Source organism: Mya arenaria, chromosome 10 (assembly GCF_026914265.1).
Source record: "Mya arenaria isolate MELC-2E11 chromosome 10, ASM2691426v1".
Taxonomy (NCBI): Eukaryota; Metazoa; Mollusca; class Bivalvia; order Myida; family Myidae; genus Mya; species Mya arenaria.
In genome coordinates, this window is record NC_069131.1 from 40,192,210 (window position 1) to 40,219,049 (window position 26,840).

Here is a 26,840-nt window from a genome sequence, read left to right on the forward strand (position 1 = left end):
TATTGGGAAACATAATATTTTGCTGATATCATTGTACATTGCTTTGAACTTGAATTTGCATTTGAACGCCGGTTCTTGTTTAACTGGATTTCTTAATCTAACATTGAGTAGTTGTATCATATGTGGTGTTCCTACATTGTATATTCTATCAATTTGTTTGAGACAGGTGTAGAGATCACAACAGGCCGGACTACAACTCCAAGTACTGAAGACACTTCCGATACAGTCGGTAAGTTTTATGCACGATATAAAGATATTAAATCAATTTAGATAGCCCTCTCTAATTGTAATATGCTTACATCACTCGATTGTAAATTTCCAATGAATCATTTATCATTATCGTTTCATGATAACATTTTATATTTAAAACTGCAATGGGACCTTAGTTCAGAAGGGATTAATTGACTGTTCAGATAATTATATTTACCTTACAATAACAAGAGCGCTTATTAAATAACTACATTTGCCATTGGTTTTCACGAAATAGCACGTGACATGCAATAAGCACAATGAAATGAAAATAAACCATCCCCAAAAGGCATCCCAAAACCGGAACTGTTCGTTGGTAATGTATTTTTATCTTTTTAGATGGCTATACCACTTTGTCCATTACTAGCTCAAACACATCTCCTGCGGTATTAGATGACATCACGCTGGTTTGTCAGGCTAGAAACATATCGGACATGAATGTAAGAGTGTAATGTAATGTGCACTGTGTTGTTTGTTATAATATGTGCAATTTATAAGGTGTTATAATTCATTTTAGAACATTTATATGTACCTATATTTTGAGTTGAATGATGTTTTGTTGGCTTGGTACGTTGTTTTATTTTATGTTAAGAGTTTGTTTGTCTTGGGTAGATGTTAAGGTACTGTGCTTTAGTATACAATTTGAGGATGCTTTTTCGAATATTCGACTGTGTTTCATTTCCATCTTTTAAAATGAAATATTAATAAATTTTCATGCATTGCAAACACAAGGATATCATCTAAAACAATTGAGCAAAACCCAAATATGCATTTCAGGTAATATTTCATTGGTACACAAACGGAAGCCAACTAGCTAGAAATTCGGACGTATTGCAACAAAAGAAAATTTCATATTCCAAAGACATCACCTATTTAAAATACAGCGCCTTGATATATACTCAAACGGAATTGAATTCAACACAATCCAGCCTTGTTATTCGAAGGTATCTGCCACTGAAAGACAGTGTTAAACTTTCGGTTGTTAACATTAGAATTTGATAAACAATACTTTGCCAAGTAGCGGTTTGGTAAATCGAGCTATCTTATGTAGCCTTGCAATCACATTATGGAACGAGTAGTTTTGACGTATACTAGTTCTGTTTCTTTGGCCCGTTTTCTTTCCAAATGAATAGTTTGGCAATTGACAATTACTAGCGTAATCTTAAACTAAATTGTTTATATATGTTTTAAAAAAATCATTTTTAAGTTAGTTTATGTTATTTTATCTTTAGGGTGAACCATGAGGATAGCGGGACGTACCATTGTGTCGTTGAATTGGACGAACAAAACACATCTACTTCCATAGATGTGAATGTTGAAGACGTTAACATGGGTGTTGCAAATGGTACAGTTACATATTGATGATTGCCGTTGCAAACGTGATTTCCGTGATTATAATGAAAGGCGTTTTGCAACATACAAACTTTACTAACCATGTAGTCTCCACTAAATTTACAGCCCGCCTAAGATAACTTGGAACGCGATAAGATGGTTTGTACAGGTGAAGGTGAAGCAGAGATAAGGTATCACGTTCCCCTTGTAACGTAACTTTATAATGAAATTAAGTTGTTCATTCCTCATCGAGCATTTTGCTATCGACACTTGTAATGGTGTTGTGTTCAAGTTGTCTTCTATATTTAGTTTAATTATCGGGAGTGCTTTGGGTTTGATCCAGGGCAAGGGATTTCTTTATCGTTGTGATAATTGATACTATTTTAAAGCATCTTCTAATTTAATATGTTTGTGTTCTTATCTTTATCAAACCAAAAACAAATGGCAAAAACATTAAACGCAAACATGTCGATCATGTTAATTAAAAAGGGATTAAGACCAACAATATAAACGCTAATGTTGTAAAAGAAACAGCTTCATGTCCGTTTAATGAATAAGATGATAACGACGATGCTTAGGAACAGTATAAATGCAACAACTTTTGAATCGCCTGTTTTGCTGTATTGGACTCATTCGAGTTAAGTTGGCCGACTGTACAAGTACTTAAGATAACACGTCGCTTTCTCGCTTATACGTGTGTATGATAACGATCGATTGACCATTTGCGGCGGAAATAAACTAAACTATCAATCATTATCGCTAGCCCCGGTGGCGCAATCGGTTAGCGCGCCGTACTTATAGACAGTATAGGCTATGATATGCGGAGGCTGTGAGTTCGAGCCTCACCCGGGGCACTGTTTTTGGTTTTTGTATGAGGACACATTCCTGGTAACGTCTTATGTAGGAAAATACTCAAAATCCCGTGTTTATATGTTTTTCTTAAAATAACTGATCTACAATCAACATAATACCCACCGTTATGTCACCAGCATATGTTTTATGCTGATATCTAAAATAATGACAGTGTATTTGTAAGTATATGTAATTAAATCCTTATTTGGCGAACAAATAAGCTTATTACAAGAGTGGTATTCAGTACGGAACTTATTTCAGTAATAACTAAGATAATTGCATTACTCTTAAATTCATTTAAGTAAACGATTTTCATAAATTTCATATTCAATGACCTCGAATTATATATGCTATTTATATGATAAGTCAAATGTGCTAATTATCAACGCTAAATACATAAAAACATAAAATTTAATGCTATTCATTTATAACTTCACGTTAAGTTTATAACACTATATTTATATATACATACATAATGACAAAAGTTCTATAGTTAATTGCGATATCAATTACGATTTTGATATAGTAGAACGTGTATCTTTAATTTGAACTTCTTCAATAGATGACGGATGTTACAGAACCACAAATGCCCAATGCTTTGAAAGGGGTTACAAAAATATCAGTTATCAAGGTATGTCAAAAGAGAAATTTATTTCAGCTCTGCTTTCGTTTAAGTCCGTTTAAAAATAGCATGTATATAACTGTTCGACACACAATTATGAAATGTTTGATATATATACGAGCTCGTAAGCTGAATAAAAATATGTTTCAACTTTGGTTTTTGGCATACTCTGCTCTGTAATATTCAGATACACTTAGTAAATGTATTCGTATTGTATTTATACGAGCATACATCCAGATTGTATGCTTGTCAACATTTTCTTCCTAAGGTGCATACGGCGTTCTTGATGAAGCAAAGGCGTTAATATACCTCGAACAAACCCAGAAACACCTATCTGATATGGATACTTCCTTACCAGCACATTGTTTCGACGCTCTCCAAAGCCTTGTGTGTCGGCTGTTTACGCCGAAATGTAATGGCGGAAATCCAGTACATATTTGTCAGGAAGATTGTAAAGGTTAGCAATTAATTAAAAATTTGTTGTGCAATGAAATGCCAATAATGGTGTTCGTTAAGTGCACTAACATAGCATAATTATTTTAGAACATATATGTTAGGCTGGTTGAGAAAATTAAAATGTTTTTAATACGTGATACTAGTAGTTTTAGAGTAATTGTTGTAGAACGATCATATCAAAGGTCTTGTCATGCGTTAAAGGTAACAGCGTTGAGGTATTATTATATTCAGACATTGTCAACAAATGTGACAAGAACTCTTCAATTTTGCAATACGGATGCCAATTCCTGTCTAGTATGCTGAAGGACGAAACTTGCAGTCGCCTAGCCTACAGTAAGTTCATTAAATAAATAAGAAATACATTATTGTTATTCATTATCATTTATATTATTATTATTATATCGTGTTTCGTAATTTAGGAACAAATATACGAACGCAAACAGTAAAACAACCGTGAAGAGGTGAATGGGGTTCGGTTAGGAACCACATCAATCGTATATTGAAAAGTCGGAGTCACATTGTGCTCCTCTTTGAACATTTATGATTTTCTTCTGGTTTGTGTTGTCACTGTTCAAAGGAACAAGCAATCATGTTTATGTACACCATGCCATACAAATCGTTATACCAAAACATATTAATGTTATGATGCTTAGAGCTTATTTTTTGTTCGTTTGTCGAAACTCGATTACATTTTGGACTAATCTTCAACAAAAATAATAATTAAAGAGGGATGGTGTGTATAATTACTTTGGCTAATAAACGTAAAATTAAATGTGAAAAATCACTAACTTAAGAAAGAATATGTCTCATAAAATACAGTATTTTGTGGATATTTTATTTAGATATACCAGTCACAAGTTTTCTTATAGTTGCCATCGTCTATTAAAAGTTTTGATTTATTTCTTCGTTGTTTCTTTTTTCTTACCACATAACAAACATGAGCGCTCCTTTTGTCGTTTTCAGACAATGTGAACACAACCCTTCAACAGTCGTCGGGGACAATTATATCATCTGGATATCCATTGGCCATAACTGCAAATCAAGACATCGTCTGGAATGTATTGGTAGAAAAAGGGCACTACATGGAATTTGAAATTGTTGAGTTTGCTGCTTCGTCTTTTGGCACTGATCCGTGTTTTCTAAAGGTACACATTTAAGCATTGAATCGGTAAAGGAGAATATTTAAGATAACGCGAATACCTTATTTATCACATGCTTACCCTTGTTTTCCGTGTAATATACCCATTACGAATATTGTTATCTTACACATGGATAAGATAACATATTAGACATTTCTATCGGCTAGACTTATCACACGTGACCTAGATATCCCTCCGCACTTTTTAAAACAAATTGGTTTAAATGCTTACAAATATTTAACTCAATAATGAAGCTGTATTACTTCCGGGAGACAAATGGCTAACGAATCACAGTGCCAGAAAGCATCTTGTTCGAAAACTTTCTGATAACAATGTTCCGCAAACCAGATAATGCAGATAACTAGTCACAGAAATATCCAGTCAGTCAACAAATACAGCCACATATTAAGTGATAAACAACATGAGAATAACACCGGCAATATGCAATCAATGCCATTTGCTTGCCAGTTTAATCAGCTGTCGGTTACAAAAAACACAAATACTTATTCCGCAGCAAAGGCTTCTCATTACACATCATGTTCTCTGGAAACATTTTTTGTGGAACATTTTCAACATCAACATCCATGCAGTACAGAATAAAGCTTCGTCGTAATCATCTGAATGTTGTGAAAATCCATGTACATAAGAAAACGCTGCGAAATCATCGTAGAAAGCAACAGCGAGTAACTTTTAAATCCTTGCACACAAAAAACTTGACAGACCGATGTAGGTCACATAAACCGCGTAAATGGATGTACTCTCCGTATGACGTCATCAAATTGTGAACTTATTGGGGTTTTTTTTGGTTAAAACTGTTCGGTATTCGGATATCTTACTACACATTTTTATCTTTGTGACTTATTAAGCGCTTTATCAGCATTAAAACTCGATAACTGCAATCTCTTTTTGTCATTTTCATTTGGAACTAGTTATATGGCTCATTGTTGACACTCCACTCTGAGTACTTTGGCTGTCAAACAATGGCTTCAGAAATAGGAACTAAATTGGTAATAAAATACCGTTTTAAGCATGTGATAAAACAGATCTGACATTCGTTGTCATTTTATACATGATTTTTATTGAACTCGTCCATAAAAGGTGTAAGTCTCGTAAGCTCGCCAGAGCCTCGCTTACTAATAAATTTCATGAACTAGTTTAATAAAAGCTTGTATTAAACGATCGTGTCAGATCGTATATATGGTTTAATGACGTACAAAATTATGGTCGACAAAATTACATGATCACATTATCAGTATAGAACATGTAAGCTAAACACAGTGTACGCTTCCACGTATATGCAGCTTGCAAGGAGGTTGTGGGATCGAGTGTGTCTGTTTATTTATCACATGCGGTGTATAAGGTTTTTAAGTATTATGCTTGTTGTACCACCTTAGCCGTTATTTCAGATTTACGAAGGAGGCGAAGAAAGCAGTGGTTTACAATTGCCTTGTGAACAGATCACGGAATCAATTATTTACAACTCAACAGGGCGGTTCGCACATGTCCATTTTAAGTCAGGATTTTCTATAACAGGCAAAGGGTTCTACATAAGATTTCGCAAGAGTATGTTAAACATTTCGTGCCTCTTTAAACGTGTTTTTCGTGTTTTTTTTTTAATTGCATACTTTTTTATTTTTCTAAGTTATTTAAGGTCCGATAAGTGATTCTTCCTAATGTTTGTTTTTCATTGAAACTGTTTTTATGTAGGGTTGGATTAATTAACAACGAAACTAGTTTTAAAACGAACATGACATCAAATTTTGTGTTTCATTTGCATGAAATGACATATGCAATTTAAAACTTTTTCACATAAGAACATCTTAACGGAGCGTATGCGTTCGTATGGATTACTAGCTTTACATGTATTATACCCTCATGTATTTCATCTGTGTTTTTATTTTCAGTTCCTGTAAACCATTGCCACGTTGTAAATCTTGGAATAAACGATCATTTGTCATTTGCGGTAGATGATGAAATTGACTGTAGGGACTTTATTGTGTTACTACATGCGGACAGTAAGTAAACACGGATTTACGAATAACACTTCATGCCTAATCCTTTAGAATACGAATAAGGAATACAAAACATGATTACAATAAATGCTGAACATACTGCAGTACAAATATAAGAATTACCACACTTAATGTATTATCTAGTATGTGCCTTATCCTGCATAAACCGATAATTCGAAGAAAGGCATTACCATTAAGGATCAATCACGTTATCTTAAGTGATAATGCACGAAGGAAGCATCTTACGCAAGAGCGACAACATGTGGTAATATCATGAAAAAAGCTACATATTGTGTGAGTGTCACACATCTTATATACCGTTTTACTTCCATAATTAACTAAACTTGGATAAAACTGCCAAAATCGAACTGCTGGGAAATATGGATAGGGCAAAGCGATTGTGTGGAAAGATGCTTCAGTAGAGTATAAAGAAACACAAAAAAGGGATCCGAGATAAAAAGAAATCACCATTGGCCTGCTGAGTGTGACATTGGCCTTCGGTTCAAACACTGGTTGTCATTCCGTCATTGTTGTTAGCTGGTGACGTTTGCATTATTATTTTATATTTTGTTTTTAATATTTCAGGTGTGTTAAGCATTTACATTGAGTACATGGACAATGGCTGTTTGAATATGTCATCAGAAGACATAATTTTATATGAATACTGTACGGATATTCCACACAAGAAAGACTTATTGATTAAGAACCATACAGAGGTTTGTTTGTTATAAATACTTTTATTCCATGTTGATTCGCGTGCCTTTAACAGACGCCTGTTGCATTAAGGCTACCAGACTTGTCCCTGTAGTTACTATTGGTTTACTAGCGCGGTTTTATCTTCTATTGCACTTAAGTAATGGTACGGATAATGTTCGAATATTGTTCTAATGACTTGTGAATCTTACACATGAATACATTATGTACAAATCATATAATTGCAATTATGTTTGCTATATTATACCGTTATCTTAAAGGTGCGAGTCCAGTTAACGGAAAAAACAGACGTTCGGTTTAAGCTCCAATCGGTACTAAGTGGTATGAATATGCTTTGCATTATTATTATTATTTATAAAGGGTTCATGAAGGCATTACTTAGACGTCCTCAAATTAATTGCAGCGAGTATTATACAACTGATGGCCATTAAAATAAAAAATAGAAATAAAAAATAAATAAAAAAGCACACAAAAAACTAATTTTAAACCATTAAACGTGTTTACAGTGAATGCAAAAAGTGCTATCCTTAAATAAAATAGCGAAAACAACATATATAGACATAAAATTGGTCCGACATTAGATGTTTAGGTAGCGTCTCCGGAATAAAATTATGTTCAATAGAAATGGGCATAATGTTTACGCTTTAATGTTTACGTAAGTTACGCTTAAGAAAAAAAACTTATGCTAGATTATTTCACAGAACCAAAGGTAGATGACATATCGTTGGACAACATGGGCAGAATTATCGTTGCAAGTGAAGAAAGGGTTGGTGTGTTATGTGGGGAGATCCTGCAAACAACCGCGAACGTGCTGTGTAGATCATTCGGCTTAGGGTAAAATCTTCCGTTATACATAATTTGTGTTATTATTTTTATTTTCATAAGTATTATTAGTATTATTATTACTTGAAAGCCATTCAAATCTTTCTTTGGTAACGTTCATCGTAAAGTGAAACAGATTCGTAATTCTTTTCATTCTTTGGATCTAAGAGTTACTTATGTTTCCTGAACCATAGGTGGCCTGGAACAGTTGAATCTGTGTCGGAGTCATCAGACAGTTTACAGAAACTTGTTAACAGTATAGAGTGCCTTGGAAATGAATCCCATGTGAAAGACTGTAACATTAAAGTTGCGGATATTGGCCAGACATGTGATATTGAAAACACATATGTTGTGCAATGCAGTAAGTGATGGAATATTATATACAATCTTTGAAATAAGGATAAAAAAGACATTTTGTAGTAACGGAATATAGAAACAGGGAAGACATTGCTGTAAAATATCATTTAACGAATTGAGGAGGTCTGTTAAAACTTGTTTGACTGAAAAATCATACGGATCTTACTCTGTTAAACGATCGCAATACAATTTACAAATTCTGCTTTATATAAAATATTTTTATTAATTTACTTATACATTTTCCATAAACTAATTTATGCTAATTTCCTTCCTCAGGAGCAGCATCACTTGCCTGTGATTTTACAGTAAACACCTGTGGTTATGATATGGATTTATACAATTTTGACCGGTCAGATACATGTAAGATACTCTTTGACCGTGATTTATTGAGATTTATCAGTGAACTGAATTTTTTTTTCATTGTTTCAAACAAAAGTTGATATTTATTTTTATTTTATTGAGCTGTTAGTACGCTCTCAATTCTTAACTAAACCTCAGCAAGGACTCACTTTCAACTACGTCATTTCCAAAATGAAATGACGTTGATATTTCCTCTGGTGCGCTTTTACTAAACAACTACAATTAAAGGTAATTTTATATCCGTGCTGGCCGTGATAATTAAAAAAATCTTTTCAGTGTAAGATAGCAATATATTTCACCTCGTGAACGCCAAAGTAAATAGTTCACGGGTGGCTACGATATCAAGCTAAAAAGTCTCACTCGGTCAAATATATTACGATCTTACACTGATTTATTTAATACTCTATATATTACTTGTTATACAAATGTTCCTATATTAATGATGCAAGTTTAATTGTTTTAACTTTATTTGCCAGATGTATCCATTTTATAGTAAATTAATTATCGTTGCCTTCATATTTTCAGATGGAATATTTTTTAGAATTGAAAATTTGCTTACTCGTTCAGCGTTTGGGAAACTACAGTCCCCTCCATTTGTAGCATCCGACGATCTGTTTTTGCGCCTTGAATACATAATAGGAGGACACTTTATTGACATCAGCATAATGTTGGAATACATGGATACAAAAACCGAACCTGTAGCTACTCATGCTTGGACATCTTCATCATTACTCACGGCTGGAAAATATAAAGGTAATCAGTTCAAATGATGGTTATCTAAATCAAACCAAGACTGCAGTTATCATTGTTGTTTTATTCTTTAGACGGATATCTGTCATAAGTTATACGACTCTATTTAGATCTACTTAGATCTTTCTTTCTCTTTGTTCTTTTTAACATACTGAATTTTATTATAAACAGATTATATCATTATTATTATTATTATTATTATTATTATTATTATGTTTTATACACTTTAGACTGCGTTGCCTTAACTTCGACGAACAATAAATGGGTACATCTTGTTGTGGTATTTAAAAGCAAAGGTGTCGTGCAGAATTCTCCGACGGGATTACAAACAATTGACGTTTCATTTGAACCTTGTGCAGGTATTTTAACGTATTAATATGCTTTAAAGACAAACATATCATCTCAATCAACGTCTGATACACAAATCAGTTATTTGAGTTTCGTTAGTTAATAAGACATAGCTGTTTCCCCATCGTATGTTTATAGATATAAACCAATACATGTATATTAATAGAACATGATGGGTGTTATAAGTTGTCTCTTTCAGTTGTTCATATGTTTGAATATAAATATAATGAAAGTATACACACTGTCGTGTGAAAGGATGATCGACCAAACGGATTCTAGTGTCTAATAATAAACGCTTTCCTTAAATTTACAGCAAATGAGCCGTTTGATGTTCAATGTGATTTTGAAAATCTTGGAGCTTGCGAAAACCTCCTGACATTATCCTCACCACGATGTCCATCAGCCATATTGTTCCCAGAAAGACATAGTTTTATATTTGATGCCACAATGAACAGACAAGTGCCCTGGAACACAGATGCATTGTCTTTGGCAGATGGTATTATAAACATTCTAACCTAAATTTAAAATCATTTAAGAACAATTTCATTCGTATACGGAGAGTAAAATAAATATCAAAATGGAATTTACAGAGACATACCAGGAAGCATTAACATAACAAATGCCGTGTAAAGCGTCTTGCATTATCGCTTTGGTTGAATATATGTGTTTTGTCAAATTAGCACAGAATATCATAAAATACAATGAAAAATTATATATCTTGAAAAAATGATCGAACATATAGCATAACATATTGCAGGTCACTTCCTACAGATCAATAACGGCGCGGATATAGTCTCTGTCAATAGCATCAACACAAATCGCTACCGGTACTTGAGCTTTTATTCCAGAATCAACAACGGAATGGGATCTTACACTAACACGGTAGAAATGGTTTGTCAGAATGGCAAGGGTGTCGTCTTTGTAATAGTCATATTAACTCAGACATAAACAAAGCTCGTATGAAAGTAAAATTATAGATTTGAAATACGGTTTTCAAATAGCTCATTTTGGAACGCTGTTGTCCTACACGTACCATTCAATGTTTATCACATCCGCTGTTTCAAATGGATCGTTATTTAAAACTGTCATTTTGTCAGATAATGCTTTTTGAGTTTCGTTTTGCAGAGTTTACGCATCCAAACCAATAATGTTATTCTAAAAGAGGTTTACGCTGAACAAGACAAATGGACCCACGTTTGTGTTGATCTGGATTTAATTGGTTCTGATATTTCTATAAGGCTTGGCATCGATACTGGTAAAAGTCAACTGTTCTATATCAATACTCATGTTATATAATACAGTTTTGTATGTGACCAATAAATAACTGTGTTGAGTGTAGTTTATAGTGTGGTAGTGTGTTAAAGAAAAACAAAATGCATGGTTGAATTATAGTTAATACGTCATTGTCTGAACTTTAAGCTAAGTATAAAAAACAAACCTCTTGTCGTTCTTTGCTTTTTAGGAAATTCTGAACTACCAGAAGCGTACGCGGACTTGGACAACATTATTCTTTCAAATAACTCATGCGATGGTAAGTACTATTTTTCATATCGAGGGGTGAATGCGAAAAGGTTCTAAGTGACATTAAATAAAGAAGTAGACAGAACCTTTTCGCTTTCACCCCTCGATATGAAGAAGGAACCCATGAGGGATTTTTATTTGTTTTGTAAAGTGCCTATTTTTTTAATTTTAGTATGTTCGGAGAAACTAAATGTTCCACATATTATATTTTTATTATTCAAAATGAACCTTATTGCTGTCAAAACAAAAGGGCCAGACAAGATAGTGCGTTGTATGTCCTTTTAAAAACATCATCAATTTGAGGAAATAAGTACTTTGATGAGCCGTCGTTGAAAAGTCAATTGAATATATATTTTAATAAGTATTGCAATAACCTTAACGCTTGGTGTCTTCAGATATCTTATGCGGGTTTGAATCCAGCTGTGTAAAGTATTTCAAAGATGCTAAAAATCCGTCGCAGAGCGCGTTACAGTGGAATATTTATTCAACGGAAGCATTTTCTTTAAAAGGTTTGTCATCAAGTATTATCCAAAGAGATGTTTTAAGCAATTCAGAATTCGCTTTATAATATGTTGTTGATGGTACTACCCTTGACGCGTTTAAACGTTAAGACACGACTCTCAATTGGATATCACGGACAAAGAAAACATGTGCAAATTATAAATTTAATTGTAACATCAAACAAACTAGACCAGTTAAAATTTTAAGTCAATCATTTTAGCGATGCTTTATTATAAGTACCTATCATGTGGTTCCGGTACGGATAGAAAAATCCGACCCGAGGGCACGCGCATAAGCCGGTAACAAGACTTGTCCAGTTACCGGCCACGCAGCGTGCCCGAGGGTCGGATGTTTCGATCCGGACCGGAAAAACATGATTGATATTTTTTCTTGCATATCTAAAATTATCAATTTGTGGGAAAAATGACGTGGAAAACGCACTTTTGTACATTTTACCAAAAATCGCGTGCGCCGTTGTTTACTGACGTCATAAAGCGCAGTAATTTTAAATCACTTTTGACGTCAAATAGTTCCTCCAAAAATCGCGTTTTTACGATTTTTTTTCAATTTTAATTAAAAGTCTTGCATACTTATATATATAATTGCGCTTTGTTGAAATGCCATAAAATACTTTTCATCAACCATACAATAAAGAAATAAGAAGTTGCGCGTTGTTGCGCGTGACTCATCTTACATTGGGGGTGTAAGACGGGATTTTCCAGCACTGGTCACATGACCGGAAACACACGTGCGGTATGCAAGAATTGAATATTCTCTATGGGGCATCATTGATTCATGATCGCGACAATCATACAATTGAAATAACCCTCTCACATATATGTTGCACATTGATGTTAACATATTCCACTAGCATTTTACCGTTTATAAGTATGATACAGTATGGAGTGTTCCTTACATTTTAAGTCAGTTGAAAAGAATATCTCTCATCTAAACTCTTCGTTCGTAGGTAATGTATTTGGTGTTTCAATGACGGTAGGGGAAGAAGGCGAAAGTGCCATGCTGGAAATAGACGATACATTCTATAAAAACATAGTACCGAAATGCATAAAGTTCCAGTATTACGTTTCGGGATCTAACAGTTTGGCTGTAAGTTACCTTCAATTTCTGACCTTGTTAGACATATGTAGTAGTTGTCCAGTTAGTGCAGCGATAATTGAACTGGCTTTTTACCAATACATTGGCCTGAGCGTAAAGGAGTTTGGAACAGACAAATAGATTTCATTCGGGTACTCCTTTTTTTACAAACTTTTTAACAATATTACAATGGTGTAGAACTCTTCGTAAAAGTAGAAATTCGAGAAAGTATTTGTGAAAACCTTACAAGGCCTTATTGTGAAACAAAGCTTTCGTTTTAGGTTAGGTTTTCAGGAGTAAGCTCTCGCACAGTTTATGTAAAAAACAATACGTTTACTCAAGAGTGGCTAAATATGGAACTTAGTGTCGATGCTGGAACCCAAAATATTGCATTTAAAGCAATTAAAGGTGTGAGCGGAGGTTTTGTTGCTATTGATGATGTTGCAGTTGAAAAACAACATTGTCAAACGGAAGGACGTAAGTATCTTAAACATATGATGAGTGCAGTTTAAAGAAAAAAAAAGAACTTATAAATCCTTGCAGCTGAAATAATATGATCAAGTTCACTTTCTTGGATTGCTGCTATGACGATAATATGAATTACAATATTCGAATAGACAACACACCATTTTCTATTTTATTTTCTATTAAAGTTCAACCTGAAAGACCCGTTTGCACGTTTTCCGATCCATTGTTTTGTGATTTGCATTTCCAAGAATCCTCTAGTTTTCCTTGGATAAGATTAAGGGCAGATGATGGAAATAGCAAAGTGTTGTATGATGCAGACGGAACAAGTACCGGTAAAGAGTTGTTTTGTGATATAATAATAGCCCTGTAATGCTTTCTTACAAAGTCATTTGAAGATTTTACCCACTACCAAGGTCAAATTCTATTTATTATTATGTTTTATTTATTTGAAACCACCGGCTTGAATTGTAATAAATTGGAAAATATTTTATATCTATTCATTATTTTTTTTATATATCAATGAAAACTATCTGAAACATTGCAAAGTCAATTTTCCACAATTGTTTCAGTTTGTTTATTTTATTAATTGTAGGATACTTTATGCAGTTGTTTGGTGATTCGCTTACGGAGACAATTGCAACTTTTAGAATAACAGTGACAGGAATCGCTGCTTCCTTCAGCTTTAACTATAAAGCCTCATCTTCAGACGTGAGATTATCCGCAGGAAATAATATGAATTTTATGACAGATATAACTGTGAATATTGTTGATGAGTGGCAGACGTCCCCTTGTCTTGACTTACATTTGAATAACAGTGATCCAAATTATATTTTTGTTCAGGCAACGCTTTCTTTCAATGAATATGTGGCAGTAGACAACATAATGATTCATGATGAATGCCTTGGTAAGTATATTAAGTTTCCATTGGTAAAAATAAACAAACGAATGACATGAGAAATTGCAATCGACTATTTTAGTTTTACTTAAAGGAATAATCAGAATAATGTCAATAAAACTAATGTTTCAGAAAGTTTAAACTCGATATCGTGTGACTTTACACGGAAGAAACTTTGTGGGTTCAAAAACATTGCAAATGCATGGACGTATAAACCATCTGGTATCATTGCATATGGTGATGCTGTTTTGAAGGTAGTGTACTGTAATATGTTTGTTAATTCTTTTAAAAAATTGTTTGGGATTTTATTTCACAAAATCATCATATTAACATAAATGGCATCACAATTACATTAAAGCATCGAAGCTTGTTTCTACTGTTTTCTTTTGTCAGTTTATGCAGGCAGTCAGACCAAACATTTTCCATATGTTTTACGGAAAGGTTTACATTGATATGATGTTCTTTCAGGCCCCTATTATTCAATCAACAGGTGTCAAATGTCTACGGTTTGACTACGCTATTCATACTACAAACTCTCTAGAAGAGCAGCCAGTGTTTAGTATAGTTAACAATTATGAACAAATCTGGAGTCAAAAGGGAAGTTTAAAGATAGACGATGTTATACAGCATGGACAGGTTCAAGTTTCTGGAGATATATTGCGTGTAGAGTTTCGGAGTCATGGGATTGGGCTTTTCCTTTTGAAAAGCGTCGAGCTGCTGGAAAGGGACTGCATTGAAATAATTGGTAAACGGTTATATCATTTCATTCTGTTTGTGTATCTAATAAAACATATTAAAATGATATTTAAGTGCATTTGTTTAGAGATTTCTCTGACTGTCTAACGAAAACAATAGTGCGACAATTTTAAACTACAAAAGATACCAATTAGCAAATCTTTGTACAGTTTGTTACAGGTTGTTTTAAACCACCGACTATTATAATGAATAAAGTAAATTATACAATTATTTTTATACTCAGCTTGTGATCAACAATCGGACTTTGCATGCAGCGACAGATGCATACCATTGTTAAAACTATGTGATCGCACAGTGGATTGTGTCCAAGATGGACTTGATGAAACCAAAGAACGATGTGGTAATTACATACAGTTTATGGGAGTGATCTCTCTGGCAAAACAAACATCTAAACAGTAAAAAACAGTCTCACTTAACTAATGACAGACAAATACGAGATATGCAATTAGCTTAGCTAATAATTTCAATAAGGTTACACTGTGAAGTTAGAGATCTGTCTTCGTCGCTTTTACGTTTTTTAACGGATACTCTTAAGATTATTGGCGATCGTTCATAGGCAAATAATACTTTTTTATTTTCTATAACTAATGTCAAAACAAAGTTCTTTCAACCAAGTTTGATGCCGTTGGTCTGTTATATTAAAATCCATTCGCCTTAAGATTGACATACATTTTTCATTTAATCACTATTGGATAATTTTCAGAATTTTCTCAGCAGATATCATTCAGTTCTGTTGGAAACATAGAAAGTACGGGATACATGTCAATCTTAAACTCAACATGGTACCTAAATGCTGGTAAGAGAACCACTTTCTAAGAGAGACAAAAAGCTCCAATACATATATAATTTCATGTAATTCTATATTATCTTCTGTATGGTCTTTCTTGAAACATTGTGTTTAAAGTTGAAATGAAAGTCAGTTTGTATCATCAACTATAATACAAAGCCGCCATTTGTAACTCCGTAAACATAGCCTCTCTCATTTGTTTCGTTTTCAGGAACTTTACAAACCACGTTTACAATACTAACTTTGAAACCTTCGGTTTTGGAATCATTTGAATATCATGTGAAGCAGAGATCATGTTTTACCATGGCATATTTTGGGGACGTTTCTTCAATTAATGTAACCACGGAGTACCACTACCAAATTACAGAATCGTTCGTTTTTAATGTTGTTCCAAGAACGGATTTAAGACATTTAGCCGTAAGTAAAGCAAAAAGATACTTTGTTTATAATGATTTAGAAACAAACTCTGAAGTCCTTTATGTTACTAGAGAATTGTACTCACTGGAAGAGTATTTTTCGTTAACGTTACCGTAGTAAAATGCTATTATAATCTGCAGTTTTTCCTGAAGTTTGTACTATATGGATTCATACATAATCTGGAAAAGAATATCAAAGACAAAAAGTGAACGTTTGTTTGATATAGGTACCTATAAGTGTTGGCAACGTGCGAGTGCGTATATATGTCCATATGGTAAAGGTTACTCCGAGAATAATGTCAGCTCTACCAAACACGGCTTCATTCGGAATACATAGCATTAGTATGGATGAAGGCGAATGTTACAACATAGGAAATGGTAAGAACTATAAACTGCTTTAGTGTAGAAGAGACGCTTCTTTTTGAATTGCCAAGCAGAATATGAATTTGCTTTTCTATGGATAAGAATGAAAACGAATTCAAATCTAAATATATAGTATACATATATATTTGTGATGCAACGTTCGTCAGAAATATCGTATTTAAATAGTTTTTGTTAGATTGTTACATTCGAATATATAACCTAAATGTAAGTTATATTTTATGTTAATGATTTAATTGTTTTAGATTGTCCGTCAACTATACCACACCTGTGCTTAGATGGAAGTTCATGTTACACTGAGGATGAACGTTGTAATCTCAATAAGGACTGCCTGGACAATTCCGATGAAACGAAAAGCTGTGGTTTGTAAAATTGTTGGTTATTGGGCTTGTCCCTGTACAGTAGTTCGTCCCCGTGTATCATTGTATCAAATTATAATATTTAGAAAAAATACCTTAAATTTTATAAATATATTCATAACATTGATGAAAAGTATTGGAATGTTAAGCGAGATTACATATTTTATTACTGGCAGTTCAAGACTTTTCCTTTTGTTCCTTTGTTAAAAAGAGGTAACCTTGCGTTATAAATTGAAAGACATATTTTATCCCTGCAGTTGCAGTAGAAAACTGATTATTTTTAGGGCATGGAATAACATGCGATTTTGAGAAGGGGGATATGTGTGGGTACACAAACGTTTCGTCACCGAGGGTACACTGGGACGACCTCGACGTCGTTCGATATATGCAAACACTTTGGCAACGACGAGCTAGCAATCAAATAACAAGACCTTCGTTCGATCACACATATTCAGAAGTAGGCCGAGGTTAGTTTGTCGATTTGGTTGGTGTATAACTGAGCAATTCTTAGTGCATTGATTTTGGGCCTTAGCGTGTATTTTTGTTTTCAGTAATAAATTCAATAATAATATGATATAATATAATATGATTGCATCTGTTTCATCTAAATAAAAATGAAACTGTGTGGTGAATTGTGTAACAAGATTTCCAAGGGAGTACCATCCAACATATATTTATTATATCGATGCATATGCAGTTTGACTTTGTTTTGATTTTACTCTAGTTTATCAGACCTTAACATAGTTCTTCTAAACAATGTATTCAGTTTGTGTTAACAGACACGTCACTGTATAGCCAATCAGAATTAAACAGTTGTTAGAACACGTGGCTTGCTTTTACAGGACATTTTATGACATCAAAGAATCATGAGGGCTTAATGGATGAACTACGCTATGTGGATATTGAGACCATGATATCACCCGCCCAAGCATTCACTGAAGATGGCTGCATTACATTTTGGTACTACTTAAACAGTACTAACCACCAACCAAAGTCAACAACAGCGCAGATATTTGTATATTTACAGTATGATGATACAAAAGAGGAGCAATTATTATGGTAAACCATTTTAGTGGCATAGTAATAGTGGTTGGCGTATAAGGGACATATATTCTAGCATTAAACATTACGTTTCTGTGACTCGGTCGTGATTTTTCAAATTTAAATCTGATTATTTTATGTTTGAATTTCTATGTCTTATAGTGTTGCCACATTGACATAATTATGTTAGTATTATCACTTGAGTCCACTAAGGTTTCATTTGACCATTTGTGTCACATATAACTTGCTGTTTACTATTGTCGAAATCGTATGCAAAGTCAATGCTATAAACAAACAATTTCCAGCGTTCCTAATTATTAGCAATTATTATGGTAAACCATTTTAGTGGCATAGTAATAGTGGTTAGCGTATAAAGGACATATATTCTAGCATAAAACATTACGTTTCTGTGACTCGGCCGTGATTTTTAAAATTTAAATCTGACTATTTTATTTTTGAATTTCTATGTCTTATAGTGTTGCCACATTGACATAATTATGTTAGTATTATCACTTGAGTCCACTAAGGTTTCATTTGACCATTTGTGTCACATATAACTTGCTGTTTACTATTGTCGAAATCGTACGCAAAGTCAATGCTATAAACAAACAATTACCAGCGTTCCTAAATTATAACGCATTCTTTTCTTAGTTGGCTTGTTTATTTATTTCATGATCTTTCAAACAAATCATTACTTAATTCGTGTTTTTACTATTTTGGAAAAACAATGTCTCACTGAAGCACGTCAAATGTTTTAGAAACATTTGAAATGATACCATCGTTGCCATATTAATAGACTTCAGGTTGAAATGCGGATAGTCACCAAATTTGCCAAGGTTATTACTCGATAACTGAATGGGTTTTGCTGATTTCAAGAAAAAAAATTGATATGAGAGAGAAATGATTTTCTACTGTTTTCCTCTAATTACTATTACTTCTTCTAGCAGTCTCGGGGATATGCGTAACTTCCCAATTTTGGTTAAGGGTTACCGTTTAATTATAAATTATTATCTCATTAGTTTAACAATGACATAATGAAACGCCAGCAATATCTTGCACATTCAGTATAAATATATCACTGATGGTGATAATTATAATTGGTTTAATGATTTGAATTTTGGACAAAAGAAAGATGGTAAAATATAATATAACTGTTCAGTGCATATAATTTCTAGATTTAACATCATCTAAGTCTAAGACATATATGAAGACTTTCCGTTGTTCATTGCAAATTTTACCGTATTCCATACGTTTTTGTTTTGTTTTTGTAACACAATGTTTTGTTGCAGGTATGACCATGTAAACAGACATTTTACAACTTGGGTTCAGGGTGGCGTTCCCGTTGCAGCTAACATTTCGGCTAGACTGAGAGTTACCGCAAGGACGTCCATTTCCCATGACACGTATACAGGCGCAGTGTCCTTTGACGATGTAGAATACGTCACAGGAGAGTGTAACACAACTCGTATAGGTATAATTTCCTTAAACCTAGCCTGAATATCAATTATGATTACATGTTTTTATGAGCTTATTAGATATCCAGTAGTGAACTGCAATTTATATTTCCCCGTTTAAAACATTGAAAATATGATATTTTATACGTTTGTTTACAATACCAATAGTCAGCAAGCACAGGGCTATGACACAATTTTAACGACGTCATTTTCAAAATACAATTCGCATTCCATTTGGCGCTTTCTTTTTGATGAACAAGAATTATCTGTCATCTTATATCCTTTTTTAGGAATATAATAAAAAAGTGAGTGTTTTAGTTTAACATCGCAAATTATTGAACATCGTGAACATCAAAGGTACAGATTTCATTCATTGTCATCCCACTTGTGAAATGTAGCTTTACGTGCACATTCGGTGAAAAAGTTCAAAAGCAGTCATACAATCGTTAATATTTTGCGATTTGTATGCAAAATCATCATAAAATTAACTACATATACATAATTCCACTTGACTGTCTTTAAAATGAAAGCCTTAAGTATGGATCTGTTTTAATTAAACACCTTGTTAATATCTCAAGTACGTTCATTTTATTCAACGCAACAAGCACCGTGTAATAATAAAAGGGTGGCTTTTGTCATGTCACTTTCTTAATTCTCATTATGACAGAATGTGACGCCGCAATGATACGTTGTTCTGAAGCAGTGTGTGTACCTGACAATTTATCATGTGACGGTAACAATGACTGTCAGAATGGCGAAGATGAGCGGCATTGTGGTAAAAATGTACAGCTTATAGCTGTTTCTTTCATGACAATTATGTTGTAAAGAATCTGTAAAACTTGGAAACAAATTCAAAACATTCGCTTATGTCTGCAGAATTTAAAAGAAAATCACACTAGAAACAGTTTTAATCTCATTGCATCTGAAGTAGAATGTTACCATGTGTTTTATCAACATGTATACAATACATTTAGATCGACCAAATGGAGCATTTAAGCTGCTAGGTGGAGATGACAGCTATGGGAAAGTTGGATATTTTTACAATAAGATCTGGAGACCAGTATGCTATCCTTCGGGACAGGCAGAACAAGAAATGTTCTCACTGCATACAGCTACCCATATTTGCCGGGAACTTGGATTTAGGTTAGAATGTTTTTTTTTGTTTTGCTTTTATGAGGTCAAATATGTTTCTCCAATTGATATATAAAGGCATGAATTTGAACTCGATTGTTTTTAATTGGTTGTAGTTATTTCTCGCCACTTCTTTTCTTTAAATCTTTTTTGGTTTTCGTTTTTAAGATATGTTAAAAATCGCAATTCCCAACTCAATTTTAAGAGGAAATGCAGAAGCTTTCAGTGACCGGCTGTGGGAAGCGCACGTTACAACAACAATATCGCTTACGTGCAATACAGACGGACAATGTTCGACCTATGTTGGCCATGGCGAATGTGATAAATACACGTATTTAAGATGCTCAAATGATGGTAAACATGTTTAACTGTAATAAACTTTGTCATCCAAATATAACTAATTGTTCTTCTTGTACAAATTCCAGTTATAACGTTTATGATAATCGCCTGTAATAGTTTCTGCATTGAGAACAAGATATTTGTAGTAAGTAATAAAATAAATAAACACTCGGTAACAATGTAATGTATACGATCCATTGCTATGTTGGTAGAGCATGCATAAAAATTAGAATTAAAAATACATTTTGATTACACGATGATGTTTAAAGGAATTTACATATGTAAAGGAGAACAAATTTATGACAACTGTTAATGTAGGTTTCAATTTCTGTTTACTTTTACAAAAACTAAATGTGTTTTAATACTCATTGTGGCTTTTATTTTAATTATTTTTTAAACATAAAGTATGTTTCTCGAATGAGATATCATGTCCTGGAACAACGTCCAAGTGCATCCCAAGATCTATGTTCTGTGATGGCCACTCCGATTGTCCCGAGTCCGGCGATGAGCAGGACTGCTGTAAGTATCTATTCCACATAATACCTATAGTTATTGAGTTAAGCCTCGTTTTACACTGTACACATAATAAAATGCAAGTGTTGTCGTTGGCTCATCGGCGCTCTTGCTTTTAGCGTTTTACCATTTAAACACACAAGCAATGAGGACATTTCTTAATTACATCACCCTACGGTATCTAAAATGTTCTGTGGTCCGGTCTTTTGAGTAGTGTATATATAAATAGGTATGTGTTAGGGAAGAAAATAGAAACAAGTATGTGCAATGATAATAAAAAAGTACAAATGTCAACACAATCAACATCGATAACAAGATAAAAGTGATTGGTAACATATTTTTCGCCGAAGCAAAGGGGCAATACCTCTTTTGTCCTTAAACACGACATATAGTCTAATCTATAAAAGCTTTTGAATTATATGCATTGCTCAAACGCGTAACTCTTTCAGATTGCGAAGGTCAAGCGATAAACAAGACATGCTCACTTTTCGAAACCGAATGTAAAAACTGTGGTATGGTAGACATTCACTCACATTATTACAATTAAATTAAACCAGGTATCATTATTATTATTATAACGAGTTTAAAACTGTATAGCGTTTAGGTAATTGATATACACGCACCATTATACGTTTGCTGATACACGTGTTTTAACTTAAGATTTTCTTATTTTGTATCTTGACTCAACATTAAAATATGAATAACGTAAACAACATTTCATTTAGTAACCTGTGCCAGCGCCGGAGGATATGAATGTCAAAACCACGAATGTTTGCCTTTATCTGCGAGATGTGATGCAAAACAAGATTGTGCTGACGGCACGGACGAATACAAATGTGGTATTGTTTAAACGCAATCGCCAGAATGAATATAAAATTCAATTTGATAACCCAATGTAATCTGACTAGATTTATAACAATAATATGAGGTTTAATAGCTACAATGATAATGGTTATATCAGTCGACCAAATTGCATCATCATCATCATCATCATCATCATCACGAATAACATTGTAGCTAACGTGTTAACAAGGACTATCATGTTTTTCTTCAATTATAGTCCAGATTCTTAAAAACGGAACTACGACCGTGTTTTATCAAGATAAAGCCAATGCCGTGTATGAACGCATGACCATATGCGTGGACAGAATCACCAAAGTTGACGCCGACATCCTGTGTTCATTAGCTGGACAAGGGTTTGTTTTAACTTATAATCAATATCGTTAGTATTCAAATGAAATACTTGCCTGTAGAAAATGTGTTACTTGATATTTATTCAACTGCATGCCCGATCTTATCGGCATGTGTCACCCACATGTAAGACGAACGGATTGATACTTATTTATACTAAATCAGTGTCTCCAAAGATCGATTCACACTACGTTAAGTACCTAATTGACTGACTTGTAAAGTAATTTAGTGAGATATGTTGATGTTTTATGCGTTTATCCTTAATTTAAATAGGTTTATAAAGGAGATCACTACGCAAAAACAGTCGATTTCTAACGGCCTTGCCCTAAGAGAAGATGGATACAAATATCATGACCTTACGTTAGGTGCCGTAAGGTAATCGCGTTTTATTATTTTTATCAAAATAACATGTTTTGATCTTACATCTATTGCGTTAAGTATTTTTTCGATCAACTATTCTTACAAATGATATGTTCCCGTTGTATTTTAGTAACTGTTTTCCGGTACGGTTGATCTGCCAAATGCCAGGTATGCACATAGTAAAAACAATCATTTATAATTCGTGTGTATAATACATATTGTAGAATTCTAAATGTTTATTATTTGAGCATAATTGTTTTTTTTAGCTCACCTGTCACGTAGTGACAAGGTGAGCTTTTGTGATCACTCTTCGTCCGTCGTCCGTCCGTCCGTCCGTCCGTCCGTTCACAATTGCTTGTGAACACAATAGAGGTCACAATTTTGACCTAATCTTTATGAAACTTGGTCAGACTGATCATCTCTATAAAATCTAGGTCAAGTTCGATATTGGGTCATCTGGGGTCAAAAACTAGGTCACTAGGTCAATTAGTAGAAAAACCTTGTGAACACAATAGAGGTCACAATTTTAGCCTAATCTCAATGCAACTTGGTCAGAATGGTCATCTCTATAAAATCTAGGTCAAGTTCGATATTGGGTCATCCGCGGTCAATAATTAGGTCACTAGGTCAATTAGTAGAAAAACCTTGTGAACACAATAGAGGTCACAATTTTAGCCTAATCTCAATGCAACTTGGTCAGAATGATCATCTCTATAAAATGTAGGTCAAGTTCGATATTGGGTCATCCGCGGTCAACAACTAGGTCACTAGGTCATTTAGTACAAAAACCTTGTGAACACAATAGAGGTCACAATTTTAGGCTAATCTCAATGCAAATTGGTCAGAATGATCATCGCTGTAAAATGTAGGTCAAGTTTGATATTGTGTCATTCAGGGTCAATAACTAGGTCACTAGGTCAATTAGTACAAAAACCTTGTGAACACAATAGAGGTCACAATTTTAGCCTAATCTCAATGCAACTTGGTCAAAATGATCATCTCTATAAAATCTAGGTCAAGTTCGATATTGGGTCACCCGCGGTCAATAACTAGGTCAGTAGGTCAATTAGTACAAAAACCTTGTGAACACAACAGAGGTCACAATTTTAGGCTAATCTTAATGCAACTTGGTCAGAATGATCATCTCTATAAAATCTGGGTCAAGTTCGATATTGGGTCATACGCAGTCAATAACTAGGTCACTAGGTCAATTATTAGAAAACACTTGTGAACAAAATAGAGGTCACAATTTTAGCGTTATCTTAATGAAACTTGGTCAGAATGATCATCTTAAAATAGGCTAGGTCAAGTTCCATATTGGGTCAACCCAGGTCAAAAACTAGGTCACTAGGTCAATTGGTAGAAAAACTTTGTGAACACAATAGAGGTCACAATTTTAGCCTAATCTCAATGCAACTTGGTCAGAATGATCATCTCTATAAAATGTAGGTCAAGTTCGATATTGGGTCATCCGCGGTCAACAACTAGGTCACTAGGTCAATTATTACAAAAACCTTGTGAACACAATAGAGGTCACAATTTTAGCCTAATCTCAATGCAAGTTGGTCAGAATAATCATCTCTATAAAATCTAGGTCAAGTTCGATATTGGGTCATCCGCAGTCAATAACTAGGTCAATAGGTCAATTATTAGAAAAACCTTGTGAACACAACAGAGGTCACAATTTTGACCTAATCTTTATGAAACTTGGTCAGACTGATCATCTCTATGAAATCTAGGTCAAGTTCGATATTGGGTCATCTGGGGTCAAAAACTAGGTCAGTAGGTCAATTAGTAGAAATACCTTGTGAACACATTAGAGGTCACAATTTTGGCCTAATCTCAATGCAACTTGGTCAGAATGATCATCTCTATAAAATCTAGGTCAAGTTCGATATTGGGTCATCCGCGGTCAATAACTAGGTCACTAGGTCAATTAGTACAAAAACCTTGTGAACACAATAGAGGTCACAATTTTAGGCTAATCTTAATGCAACTTGGTCAGAATGATCATCTCTATAAAATCTGGGTCAAGTTCGATATTGGGTCATACGCAGTCAATAACTAGGTCACTAGGTCAATTATTAGAAAAACCTTGTGAACAAAATAGAGGTCACAATTTTAGCCTTATCTTAATGAAACTTGGTCAGAATGATCATCTTAACATAAGCTAGGTCAAGTTCCATATTGGGTCAACCCAGGTCAAAAACTAGGTCACTAGGTCAATTAGTAGAAAAACCTTGTGAACACAATAGAGGTCACAATTTTAGCCTAATCTCAATGCAACTTGGTCAGAATGATCATCTCTATAAAATGTAGGTCAAGTTCGATATTGGGTCATCCGCGGTCAACAACTAGGTCACTAGGTCAATTAGTACAAAAACCTTGTGAACACAATAGAGGTCACAATTTTAGCCTAATCTCAATGCAAGTTGGTCAGAATAATCATCTCTATAAAATCTAGGTCAAGTTCGATATTGGGTCATCCGCAAACAATAACTAGGTCACTAGGTCAATTATTAGAAAAACCTTGTGAACACAACAGAGGTCACAATTTTGACCTAATCTTTATGAAACTTGGTCAGACTGATCATCTCTATGAAGTCTAGATCAAGTTTGATATTGGGTCATCTGGGGTCAAAAACTAGGTCAGTAGGTCAATTAGTAGAAATACCTTGTGAACACATTAGAGGTCACAATTTTAGCCTAATCTCAATGCAACTTGGTCAGAATGATCATCTCTATAAAATCTAGGTCAAGTTCGGTATTGGGTCATCCGCGGTCAATAACTAGGTCACTAGGTCAATTAGTAGAAAAACCTTGTGAACACAATAGAGGTCACAATTTTAGCCTAATCTCAATGCAACTTGGTCAGAATGATCATCGCTATAAAATGTAGGTCAAGTTTGATATTGGGTCATTCACGGTCAATAACTAGGTCACTAGGTCAATTAGTACAAAAACCTTGTGAACACAAGAGAGGTCCAATTTTAGCCTAATCTCAATGCAACTTAGTCAGAATGATCATCTCTATAAAATCTAGGTCAAGTTCGATATTGGGTCATCCGCGGTCAATAACTAGGTCACTAGGTCAATTAGTACAAAAACCTTGTGAACACAATAGAGGTCACAATTTTAGGCTAATCTTAATGCAACTTGGTCAGAATGATCATCGCTATAAAATCTGGGTCAAGTTCGATATTGGGTCATACGCAGTCAATAACTAGGTCACTAGGTCAATTATTAGAAAAACCTTGTGAACAAAATAGAGGTCACAATTTTAGCCTTATCTTAATGAAACTTGGTCAGAATGATCATCTTAACATAAGCTAGGTCAAGTTCCATATTGGGTCAACCCAGGTCAAAAACTAGGTCACTAGGTCAATTAGTAGAAAAACCTTGTGAACACAATAGAGGTCACAATTTTAGCCTAATCTCAATGCAACTTGGTCAGAATGATCATCTCTATAAAATGTAGGTCAAGTTCGATATTGGGTCATCCGCGGTCAACAACTAGGTCACTAGGTCAATTAGTACAAAAACCTTGTGAACACAATAGAGGTCACAATTTTAGCCTAATCTCAATGCAAGTTGGTCAGAATGATCATCTCTATAAAAT

The 26,840-nt window shown here is 34.0% G+C and overlaps 1 protein-coding gene and 1 non-coding gene across 5 annotated transcripts in view; both read left to right on the forward strand.

Annotated features, from left to right (window-relative positions):
- LOC128207044 (uncharacterized) overlaps positions 1-26,840 on the forward strand; it is a 54,826-nt gene that overhangs the window by 23,913 nt on the left and 4,073 nt on the right. For 2 of the 4 annotated variants that reach the window (XM_052909852.1, XM_052909854.1), the window contains 45 exons: positions 167-229; positions 589-689; positions 1,027-1,193; positions 1,482-1,594; positions 2,996-3,064; positions 3,324-3,512; positions 3,743-3,844; positions 4,475-4,656; positions 6,057-6,213; positions 6,555-6,665; positions 7,248-7,378; positions 7,637-7,697; positions 8,078-8,210; positions 8,393-8,559; positions 8,832-8,915; positions 9,441-9,668; positions 9,896-10,024; positions 10,327-10,509; positions 10,771-10,904; positions 11,139-11,268; positions 11,476-11,544; positions 11,930-12,043; positions 13,003-13,142; positions 13,412-13,607; positions 13,784-13,930; positions 14,191-14,502; positions 14,626-14,747; positions 14,962-15,238; positions 15,473-15,589; positions 15,953-16,045; positions 16,248-16,453; positions 16,680-16,830; positions 17,079-17,195; positions 17,477-17,659; positions 18,035-18,251; positions 19,523-19,704; positions 20,355-20,462; positions 20,662-20,830; positions 21,024-21,172; positions 21,563-21,676; positions 22,120-22,182; positions 22,396-22,509; positions 22,731-22,866; positions 23,135-23,236; positions 23,352-23,389. In XM_052909852.1, coding sequence (XP_052765812.1) covers positions 167-229; positions 589-689; positions 1,027-1,193; positions 1,482-1,594; positions 2,996-3,064; positions 3,324-3,512; positions 3,743-3,844; positions 4,475-4,656; positions 6,057-6,213; positions 6,555-6,665; positions 7,248-7,378; positions 7,637-7,697; positions 8,078-8,210; positions 8,393-8,559; positions 8,832-8,915; positions 9,441-9,668; positions 9,896-10,024; positions 10,327-10,509; positions 10,771-10,904; positions 11,139-11,268; positions 11,476-11,544; positions 11,930-12,043; positions 13,003-13,142; positions 13,412-13,607; positions 13,784-13,930; positions 14,191-14,502; positions 14,626-14,747; positions 14,962-15,238; positions 15,473-15,589; positions 15,953-16,045; positions 16,248-16,453; positions 16,680-16,830; positions 17,079-17,195; positions 17,477-17,659; positions 18,035-18,251; positions 19,523-19,704; positions 20,355-20,462; positions 20,662-20,830; positions 21,024-21,172; positions 21,563-21,676; positions 22,120-22,182; positions 22,396-22,509; positions 22,731-22,866; positions 23,135-23,236; positions 23,352-23,389 — 6,270 coding nt within the window. Of the gene's footprint in view, positions 1-166; positions 230-588; positions 690-1,026; positions 1,194-1,481; positions 1,595-2,995; positions 3,065-3,323; positions 3,513-3,742; positions 3,845-4,474; positions 4,657-6,056; positions 6,214-6,554; positions 6,666-7,247; positions 7,379-7,636; positions 7,698-8,077; positions 8,211-8,392; positions 8,560-8,831; positions 8,916-9,440; positions 9,669-9,895; positions 10,025-10,326; positions 10,510-10,770; positions 10,905-11,138; positions 11,269-11,475; positions 11,545-11,929; positions 12,044-13,002; positions 13,143-13,411; positions 13,608-13,783; positions 13,931-14,190; positions 14,503-14,625; positions 14,748-14,961; positions 15,239-15,472; positions 15,590-15,952; positions 16,046-16,247; positions 16,454-16,679; positions 16,831-17,078; positions 17,196-17,476; positions 17,660-18,034; positions 18,252-19,522; positions 19,705-20,354; positions 20,463-20,661; positions 20,831-20,986; positions 21,173-21,562; positions 21,677-22,119; positions 22,183-22,395; positions 22,510-22,730; positions 22,867-23,134; positions 23,237-23,351; positions 23,390-26,840 lie in introns of those variants that run through there. The other 2 variants (XM_052909853.1, XM_052909855.1) reach the window with 2 other exon arrangements.
- On the forward strand, positions 2,344-2,435 carry Trnai-uau (transfer RNA isoleucine (anticodon UAU)). The gene is given in 2 exon segments: positions 2,344-2,381; positions 2,400-2,435. It is a non-coding gene; the product is annotated as a tRNA-Ile (tRNA).